Genomic DNA, 10,614 nt, shown 5'->3' on the forward strand with positions numbered 1-10,614 from the left:
GACTGTTATATCTTTGCTGGAGCCCAAAATGGGGCTATTCAGCCCAATTGATCTAGGCTGGCAGTTCTACGCCACACAAGGATGGAAGGGAATTTGTTAACTGCATATAATGAAAGTTTCTTGTTCAGCATGTGGATGAACCTACTACAGAAGGAACAAAACTTGACCTTCTCTTGAGAAATAAGGCATGGCATGTAACTGAGGTGTTAGTGGGGGAGCACTTTGGGGCCAGTGATCATAATTCTGTTAGTTTTAAAATAGTTATGGAAAAAGGCAGACCTATTCTAAAAGTTAAAGTTCTAAATTGGAATAAGATCAATTTTGATGCTATTATGCAAAAACTTTCAAAAATTGATTGGGAGAGGCTATTTGCTGGTAAAGGTATAGTTGGAAAGTGGGAGTTCTTTAAAAATGAAATAACTAGAGTCCAGAGGCAGTATGTTCCTATTAGCTTGAAGGTCAAGGCTGGTAGATGTAGAGAATGATCATAGAAGAATCCCTACAGTGTGGAAGCAGGCCATTCAGCTCATCAAGTCCACCTTGATCCTTCAAAGAACATCCCAGCCACACTCACCCCCGACCCTATCCCTGCATTTCACATAGCTATCCCACCTAACCTGCACACTATGGTACAACTGAGCATGGCCAATCCACCTAACTTGCACATCTTTGACTGAGCACCGGAAGGAAATTCAATGCAGACACAGGGAGATTGTGCAACAGGCAGATTCCACATAGACAGTCACCCCAGGCTTGAATCAAAGCCGGGTCCCTGGTGCTGTGAGGCAGCAGTGCTAGAATGCCGGGTGATTAGAGACGTTGAGGCTCTGGTCAAGAAAAAGGAGGCATATGGCAGATATAGACAGCTGGTTTCAAGTAGTCCCTTGAGGAGGTATAAGGGCAGTAGGAGTATACTCAAAGGGGGAAATCAGGCAGGCAAAAAGGGAACATGAGACAGTTTTGGCAAATAGGGTTAAGGAGAATTACATTAAGGGCAAAATACATTAAGGGCAAAAGAGTAACTTGGGAGAGAATAGGGCCCCTTAAAAATCAACAAGGCCACCTATGTGTGGAACCGCAGGAGATGGGTGAGATTCTAAATGTGTGTTTTGCATCAGTTTTTACTGTGAGGAAGGATATGAAAGCTAGAGAACCTGGAGAAATAACCAGTGATATCTTGAAAAGTGTCCATATTATAGAGGAGGAGGTGCTAGACATCCTAAAATGCATAACAATGGATAAATCCCTGGGACCTGATCAGGTGTATCCCAGAAACTTGTGGGAAGCCAGGAAAGTGATTGCTGGGCTTCTTGCTGAATCCCACACAGACAGTTGGCCAAAAGTAGAATTAAACCTGGGTCCCTGGCACTGTGTGGCAGCAGTGCTAACCACTGAGCTAGTGTTTGTTTATGGTTTTGATTATATATCTCACTACAAAAAAATGGATATGCAGAATGCCTAAAATGCTACTGAATTCAACAAAAGATCACACACAGTCACTGAAGAGCTTATGCTTGAAACATCAGGTCTTCTGCTCCTCGGATGCTGCCTGACCTGTTGCGCTTTTCCAGCACCACACTTTTGACTCTGATCTCCAGCATCTGCAGTCCTCATTTTCTCCTAGGGTAGTGCAGAAGACATTGAGCTCTGTTGGTCAGTGCATTGAGTACAAGATGTCACATTGCAGCTGAACACTTTTGAATACTGTGTTCAACTCTAGTCTCTCTGCTACAGGAAATATGTTGTTAAACTGAAAGGGTGTCAAAAAGATTTACAAGGATGTTGCCAGAGCTGGACGGTTTGAGCTACAGGGAGAGACTGAGGCTATTTTCCCTGGAACATCGGAGGCTGGGGAGTGATCTTATAGAAGATTATAAAAATCATGATTTTTATGGAGGGTGGATAGGGTGAATAGCCAAGGTCTTGAGTGGGGGAATCCAAAGCTAGAGGGCGTAAGGTTTCAGATGATTTGGTCTGCTTTCCTTTATTGGTCAGAGTATTGAATATAGGAGTTGGTAGGTCATGTTGCAGCTGTATATGACATTGGCTAGGCCACTTTTGGAATATTGTGTGCAATTCTGGTCTCCTTCGTATCAGAAGCATGTTGTGAAACTTACAAGGATGTTGCCTGGGTTGGAGGATTTGAGCTATAGGGAGATGCTGAATAGGCTGGGGCTGTATTGCCTGGAGAATCGGAGGCTGAGGGGTGACCGTATAGAGGTTAACAAAATCATGAGGGACATGGATAGGATAAATAGGCAAATTCTTTTCTCTGGGGGTGGGGGAGTCCATTACTAGAGGGCATAGGTTTGGGTTGAGAAGGAAAAGATATAAAAGGGACCTAAGGGGGAACCTTTTTCACACAGAGGGTGGTGTGTTTATAGAATGAGCTGCCAGAGGAAGTGGTGGAAGCTGGTGCAATTACTGCATTTAAAAGGCATCTGGATGGATATATGATTAGGAAGGCTTTGGAAGGATATGGGCCAAGTGCTGGCAAATGGGACTAGATTAGGTTAGGATAGCTGGTCGGCCTAACTAGGTTGGACCAAAGGGTCTGTTTCCGTGCTGTATATCTCTATGACTCTTTATAAAAGGGACTGAAGGGACAACCTTTTCACGCAGAGGATGGTCCATGTATGGAACCACCTGCCAGAGGAAGTGGTGGAGAGACAAAAAACCGCAGATGCTGGAATCCAAAGTAGACAGGCAGGAGGCTGGAAGAATACAGCAAGTCAGGCAGCACCAGGAGATAGAGAAGTTTTAGGTGTAACCCTTCTTCAGGACTGTGGTAGAGGCTGGTATAACTACAATATTTAAAAGGCATCTAGATGGGTATATGAATAGTGAGGATTTAGGGGGATATTGGCCAAGTGCTGGTATGATGCTTGGCTTCAGAAGTTATGAGGAGAGATTATACAAATTAGGCCTGTTTTCTGTAGAATTTAGAAGGTTCTAGGGTGATTTGATCAAAGTCTTCAAGACAATTACAGGAAGACAGGACAGATATAACTATTTCAACTGGTTTGAAGTTCTGCAACCAGAGACATAGTCTAAAAATTAAGCCTAGCCCATTCAGGAGAGATGTTAGGAAAAACTTCTACACACAAAAGGGTTTGGAATTCTCTTCCAGAAGCAGCAGTTGATGCTCGATGAGTTAATTTTAAACCTGAGATAAATTCATGTTAAGCAAAGGTGTTAAGGAACAAAAATAGAAATTATTGGAGAAACTCAGCAGGTCTGATAGCATCAATGGAGAGAATGCAGAGTTCATGTTTCCAGTGCAGGATGCTCCTTCAGAACTTCAGCTTTTGGTTCAGAGTTCTATCATCTGCAGTTCTTCATTTTATTTAAAGGTATTAAGGGATAAAGGCAAGTAGTCACCAATCAGCCAAGGTCTCATGGAATGGTGGAACAGGAACATAGTTCAGATGTAAATATATATTTCAAATGTTCGATTTTAAATAGGCACCCTTACCTGGTCTGACCTACAGGTGACAGCAATGTAGATGACTGTGCTGAAGGCCTTACCAAAACCACCCACATAAATAATTAATTTTTACAAATGGAACTGTACTATGGGGATAAGTAGGACCCTAACATAACCAGAGTGCTCCCAAAGACTTAGTCCACCTGCTAAATAGCGCACAGAATGGTGAACTGGCTTATTTCCCCCTACACCTTTCCTTCTGGGACTAGAGCAAAAACCATTCCCCGCCCCCCACCCCATACACCTCGAAGCCAGGTGGGTGATGAGAAGATTGAAAAACTTTCCAAATTTGATCCTAACACTTAACAGATAACGCGTTCATGTTCGGGGGGGGATGCAGAATTCCCCCTACATCTCACCGACCCCAAAATAAGAGCCACACAAGATACGTTGAAAACTTTCCAAATTTGATCCTAACACTTAACAGATAACGCGTTCATGTTCGGGGGGGGGATGCAGAATTCCCCCTACATCTCACCGACCCCAAAATAAGAGCCACACAAGATACGTTGAATTTTTTTTCTGACAAATTTATTGAAATGCAGAAAACATGTAACGGAACGTAATCGGTCATCCAAAAGATACTTTTTTAGTGTTTCAATTTTAAATAATAAAAAAAATTACAAAGCCGGAACAGACAGACGTTTCATATCCGAAACGAAACAAATGCAGTCGATTCATCTCCCAGCAAGTTGCAGTCAATTGTTTGTTTAATTTGGTGCAAATTAACGACGAGGAATTTTGCAGCAGACTCCATAAACAACAATCCTCGTTTTACAGCAGTTTTCTGAAGGATTTCTTAGCAATTAGTCTTTTTCGCTTAATCTTGCTCCTTTGCGATCGTTCCACGCTGCCGCTGGATTCGTACTCAGAACCCTTTCCTCCATCCTTGATACTGGGAGAACATGGATGAGAATGTTTATATATAAAAAACATTGCAGAAACAAACACGAAATGTGTGTTAAAAAAAAGCCACGGGTTTCAAAGCGATGCAAATGCGTTGGGGGGAAATTGAGGTAGTTGTTTTTAAAATAGAAAGCACAGGGTCCCCAGTTTCTTTTCTTTAAAAATAGTGCAAATAATTACCGCAGTCTGTTAAAGGCTTTCATCCAGAGCAGCCCCAGGAATTCTGCCCCAGTTTTATGGTGCTGGAAGAATAGCTGCGTCTTCCTGGATTTGAGCTCCATCAGAGCCTGTGCCATGTCCTGGTCCCCGTGCTTCTCCTTCTCCCAGATGATCCTTGCCCGCTCCTCGGCGTTCTCGTCCCCACTCTTCCTGAACAGCGCTTGCATCTGTCCCAGGTCCACGTCCTGGAAGATGTTGGCCGAGGCTTTCTTGCGGGACTTGCGGACCCACCTGCTATTGCCATACCAAGCCGGGCAGACGGGGCACGGAGCGGTGTTAGGCTCCATCCGGCAAGCCAGCTGGTCGCTACCGGTGAACAAACGAGCTCCAACCGCCCGTGCCCTGCCCTTGTTCTGCTGCGATCCACTCAGAGCTGCTTCCAGCCGGTCTACTTTTTATATGGAGTGTGTGTGTGTGTGTGTGTGCACGTGGGGGAGGGGGAACAGCTGATCCCCAGAACGGAGTGTAACAACCAGAATGATTGACAGGTAGCTCCCGGTGACTGATAGCCACGTCCACCAATCAGCCATGGCATCCATTGTCACCTCCTGGCTGATGGACGTCGCCAAAAGCCAATGGAACAAGGGAGATCGCCCTCAGGAGGCGGGCCTGCAGTTCGGGGTGGGACGGATAGGCTGAGCCTGGGCCGCCTGTCAATCAAACCTCCAAGACGGTGGATGATGTAACCTCGAGACACAAGCCTTGCTTTTGGCACAGATGAAAAGGGAAGCCTATCTGGTTTGAGCTGGATCTTTGCAGGGATGATTTGCAGTGACTGTACTAACAATTGCTGCAATAGGGAATTTTTGCTTTATTTCAGGAGCAGTGAGCGAATTCTAAACAGGAAATTTGTTCCTCACCATTTCACGGGTCGTTGTGTTTGTTTAAAACAATCCCTGAATAGAATTTTATTTGTCTTTTTATGACATTTACAAAAAAACTTAAATACGTACGTAAATAAGAAATGTTTGGAGGGATATGGGCCAAGCACAGGCAGGTAGGATTAGTTTAGTTTGAGATTATGATCGGCATGGACTGGTTGGACCGAAGGGTGTTTCCGTGCTGTATGTATGAATATGACTCTAAATTAGTAGGAACATGGGAACAAGAGTGGGTCATTCAGCCCCTGGAGTCAATTCTGCGATTCAATGAGATCATAGATGATCAGTGGTCTAAAGCCATATACCTGTCTCTGGTCAATATCCCTTCTCTGGCCAATATCCCTTAATACTTTTGCTTAAAATATAATCTCAGATTTAAAATTACAATTTGATCTAGCATCCACTGCTGTTTGCAGGAGAGTTCCAAACATCTATCACCCGTTGTGTGTAGAAGTACTTTGTAACAATTCTCTGAACTGTCTAGCCCTAATTCTAAGATTATGCCCTCTCGTTCTAAAATCCCCAACCAGACGATATAATTTAACTTTATTCGTCTTTCCCTGTTAATATACGCTTATGCTGATACTTTTGTGGGTTGCAGTTCCTCCAGCAGTAACTGCAAAGCCTTGTGCTTCACATGGGTGAGGCATGACAGTCTGAGTCACCAGTTAAAGTTTCACGTTTTAGGATAAAGGAAGTGGAGAAGAGGGGGTTGATTGCAAATTGTTGAACTCTATCAGGTTAGACTTTCAATATGTTCCCAGCAAGACCATATCACATGCCTAACCATCATTGCCTTTGTCTCATCATTGCCAGCTTAGGTCCTTCTGTCCCCTTCAAGAAGCTCCTTAAACCTGCAATCCTTTGGATCCACAGAAAAAGCTGCAATCTGTCCAACTCTGGTCCCTTCTTTATCTCACCTTTTCTTTTTGGAGTTGAGCCTAGAGTTACCTAGGATTTAAACTCTAGAATTCTAACATTAACCCTCTCTGCTTCTCACTGCACACTTAGAAGGCTGATTGAAACCTACCTCTGACCAAGCTTTGGGTCACCTGCTCTCAAGTCTCTTTCTTTGGTACAGTGTCCACATTTCTCAATGTTATCCTCCTGAGTGCTGCTGTGCCAAGTTTCCATCAAGCTAAAGGCACGAGGCAATGCAAATTGTTAATGCAATGAGGTTAATAACCTGATATTTGCAACCCTCTGATTCTAACAGTTGTTGCCTGCGCTGAGTTTGGTCAGTCAACAGGACATGCTTGTCAGTTTGACTTTAGTACCATCAATCAATTGACTCATTTGAGTCATTGAGCAGCTGTGCAAATTACTTATACAGTTTAGACATTTTTACATTTGGCTTCATCCAGTAATGTATGACAGGGATAAGACCAAGTGGAACAAGTGATGGGTCTATGTTAGTTAAGGGATTATTGGGTGAGGTACTTGACTAGGAACAAGTAATCAATGTGGTGAAGTTTTGTGATGTGTAAGCTGAAATAAAACTCTGACTAGAAAAGTGCCTAGCTCCGTCTCAACAACATTTAACCCTTGGTGTTTAATACACGCTACTTCAGATTAACAAGTGACTGTATCCACATTCTGAAAATACATTTTTCTGCTCAGAATGGAACTGTGGATTCTACATTGTTAGACTTTTAACATTGAGACAGAATTTTGAAAAATACTGTGATAAAGGTCAGAAGAATATGATATTGAAAACATCATGGTCAGATTAAGATTGGTTAATATTTCTTTATATTAATTTCACTACAATCATGCATCACTCTCCTTCATTACTGGCCAAGGCTGAACCAGACAGTTCACAACCTTGGGGTTATAATTGATCCTAAGGTGAGCTTCTGATCACATTTCTCTGCCATCACCAAGACTAACAATTTTCACCTCCATAATATAGTCTTGTTGTATGCCTGCCTCAGCACATCCAATCTGCTGCTAAAAAAGCCTCATGCATATCTTTATACCTCCAAAGCATCCCTGGCCTGTTTTGAGACAATTCCTGTGAAATTAGATTAGATTTCCTACAGTATGGAAACAGGCCCTTCGGCCCAACAAGTCCACACCAACCCTCCAAAGAGCAACCCACCCACCCAGACCTATTCCCCTGACTAATGTATCTAACACTATGGGCAATTTCGCATGACCAATTCATCTAACCTGCACATCTTTGGATTGTGGGAGGAATCCAGAGCACCCGGAGTAAACCCACGCAGACACAGGGAGAACATAGGAGAAAGTGACAACTGCAGATGCTGGAGATCAGAGCTGAAGAAGGGCTTATGCCTGAAACATCAATTCTCATGCTCCTTGGATGCTGCCTGACCTGCTGTGCTTTTCCAGCAATACATTTTTCAACAGGGAGAACATGCAACTCCACACAGGTAGTCACCCGAGGTGGGAATTGAACCTGGGTCCCTGGTGCTGTGAGGCAGCAGTGCCAACCACTGAGCCACCATGCCACCCTTAATCTTGGCATCATCCAAAGCACAGCCCCACCCCTGTCCTAATTCATGTTCTGGTCAGCCATCAGTCCACAGTGGCTCATAGTTAAGAATTTTAGAATTCTCACCCGAGTTTTCAAACCTGTCTATAGTTTCACCACCTGCGTGGCTGTACAGCTGCAGTGAGATTGGCGTGCTGGTACCACTCGCAGTATGACATCCTATTGGGGAACACTCTGCCAAACATGGACCTTGGAGGTCTGTGCAGATGAAAACAAAATTAATGGAATGCTGCTCATTCTCCTCCCTATCTCTATAATCTCTACCAGCTCCCAATCCTTTGAGAACTCCATGATCCTCTAGTTTCAGCCTCTTAACCATCCTCAGCTTTAACTGCCTCAGCATTGATCGTCAGTCTTTCAGCTGATTGGAGTCTAAACTCTGGAATTCCCTTGTTAAACCTTTCTGTCTCTCTCCCTGCCTTCCTTCCTTTATGGTGCACCTTATAATATACATTTTAGTCTAAGTTTTTAATCATGTCCTCTAATAGCTCCTTATGTGGCAAGTTTTACTTTATAACACTTCGGTGAATTGCCTTTGGAAATGTTACTGCATTAAATGAAATATACAAATATAAGTTAATGCTGTACAAAACAATCTAAAGAACAGAAATAGTCGAAGCAGCCCAACTGACCCATTCTGAACTATTTAGACTCCTCATAAACATCCTGTTTGCTTCACCTTCAATAACAGTTAAAGGGACAAAGCTGAGATCTAAATGATCCCCATTCGCTCAGGATTTATGCAGTCAGGAGAGTAATTTATCTGTTTAATCTGTTTTACAGTGTATCTTAAAACTTGTGCCTTGTGATGGTTGTCACAGCAAAGTCAGTGACTTGCTTGGTTAAATTAAACCTGCGCAAAGCTTTATAAATCCATCTTAAACATTGCTGGTGCTGTTTTTCAGAGGTTAATGAACTTTGTGTATTTTTCTGTTCCTATTTCAGAACATTTGAATTCATACTCATTGAGAGGGTGTCGCTGATAAAAGCCAGCATTACTGCCCACTGTAATCGCCCTGAGGTTTTTTAAACAGCTGGGCTACTTTCGAATCAACTTTACAATAAACCATGGTGTCAAAGGTCCAAGAATGGGCTTTTTTTTCTTAATTTTCTTAAATTTTTTTCTTTAATCAGCTATCCAGCTTTTATCATCACCAAAAAATGTTTTTTTTAAATGGTGATAATAAAAACTGTTTTTAAAAATCCATTTTAAACAAAACTCTGTCTCTAAGTTCTCGAACTGGGCTGAAGGATTGAACTCAATTTTCTCGCCGGGCTGTTTCCCTTTTCCACTCCAAAGGCGGTTATGAGTGTTGTTCTCAGGATGTAAAGAACTATCGTCAAGTTGAAGCCAAAAAGAAACAAGGTGAAACTTCCAACCTTCCCCGTTTCTGAAGATGGACACAAAGCTGAAAAAAAAAATTACTGTATTCATGGGTCTAATGATGGGGCAGAGAGAGATGGATTAACTGCGTCGCTGATGTGGATTTGGAGCGAATTCAAACACTTTCGAGCACAATGAGGGAAGTTCGCTTCTAACCGGTTGGGACCAGAACAGACTGCTTTCATTCAGAGCGAGTCCCAAGCTAGTGTGTCAACTGCTGTGTGGTTTTCTAATTCCGTATCTCAGAGCCACCACCTTCAAGCGCTATCAGTGTTTACTCATCCCATTCTGCTACTCCCTGCTCAGAGATTAGTTCTTATTTAGGGCTCTTCCCTGTTGTTGTTGTGTAACCAGCGCCTTTAAAATCATCCTCTTTACAAAGCTCACTTACTTATTTTGGATTCAAAACAATCCAGCATGACTTGTTTTGATGCCAGCCAGTCACGCGCACAGCAAGATTCCACAAACTGCAGTGTAAGGGGACAACTCAAAATAGTGGATCTCTGCACAGTTCATTTTCTATCCCAACGTCCTTCACTATTGTCACTTCTTAAGATAATACTAGCCCAAAGCACTCTTGTTCAGCCCCTGACACTCTCGGGGTGGTACAGAGGATCAGTGGTTAGCACTGCTACTTCACAGAATTTTTTTAGCTTTCGTATCCCCTTCCTAAAAACTCATTCTCTCTCTCTCAACACATTTTGTCCAAATTGTTTTCCTTGTCTGTGGTTGATTTTTTGTCGCACCGGTGTGAAGCGCTGGTTTCCTCCCACAGCCCAAAGATATGCAGGTCAGGTGAATTGGCCATGCTAAATTGCCCGGGTGCATTAGTCAGAGGGAAATGGGTTTGGGTGGGTTACTCTTCGGAGGGTCGGTGTGGACTGGTTGGGCCGAAGGGTTTGTTTCCACACTGTAGGGAATCTAATCTTGCACGTTGTTAGGTTACGAGCAAGGAAGGAGGCGGGCAGGTTTTGGAGGTAATTAATACTCATGCCCAGGCAGCTGAAAGCCCAGTGATAAAGTGATTAAAATTGGCGATGCTCAAGAGGATAGAATGAGAGGGTCGCAGAGAGACTGGAGATTGCAACGTTGCAAAGCGCCACAAACGGGTTTGGAAAGAAGGAAGAGCATTTTAAAATGCAGTAGAGGCATTGTTTATCTGAGTATCAGTAAAGGCGGTAGGGGGGATATGGATTTGGCTGACCTCTAGTTTATAAAG

The 10,614-nt window shown here is 43.2% G+C and overlaps 1 protein-coding gene across 1 annotated transcript; it reads right to left on the reverse strand.

Annotated features, from left to right (window-relative positions):
• Positions 1-3,996: 3,996 nt before the first annotated feature.
• avpi1 (arginine vasopressin induced 1) lies at positions 3,997-4,996 on the reverse strand. Its single transcript, XM_043712989.1, has 2 exons — positions 4,574-4,996; positions 3,997-4,382 (listed from the first exon to the last, which is right to left on the reverse strand). The coding sequence occupies exons 1-2, from the start codon at positions 4,897-4,899 to the stop codon at positions 4,262-4,264; spliced, it is 447 nt and encodes a 148-aa protein (XP_043568924.1). The 5' UTR covers positions 4,900-4,996; the 3' UTR covers positions 3,997-4,261.
• Between the last annotated feature and the right edge of the window lie 5,618 nt (positions 4,997-10,614).

The sequence above is a fragment of the Chiloscyllium plagiosum genome, chromosome 22 (assembly GCF_004010195.1).
Source record: "Chiloscyllium plagiosum isolate BGI_BamShark_2017 chromosome 22, ASM401019v2, whole genome shotgun sequence".
Lineage (NCBI taxonomy): Eukaryota > Metazoa > Chordata > Chondrichthyes > Orectolobiformes > Hemiscylliidae > Chiloscyllium > Chiloscyllium plagiosum.

Coding starts and splice junctions, on each gene's coding strand:
- avpi1 (XM_043712989.1), bottom strand. CDS start 4,899: ATGGAGCCTAACACCGCTCCGTGCCCCGTCTGCCCGGCTTGGTATGGC. Junction 4,383..4,573: donor AAAGCCTTTAACAGACTGCG/GTAATTATTTGC, acceptor ATGTTCTCCCAG/TATCAAGGATGGAGGAAAGG.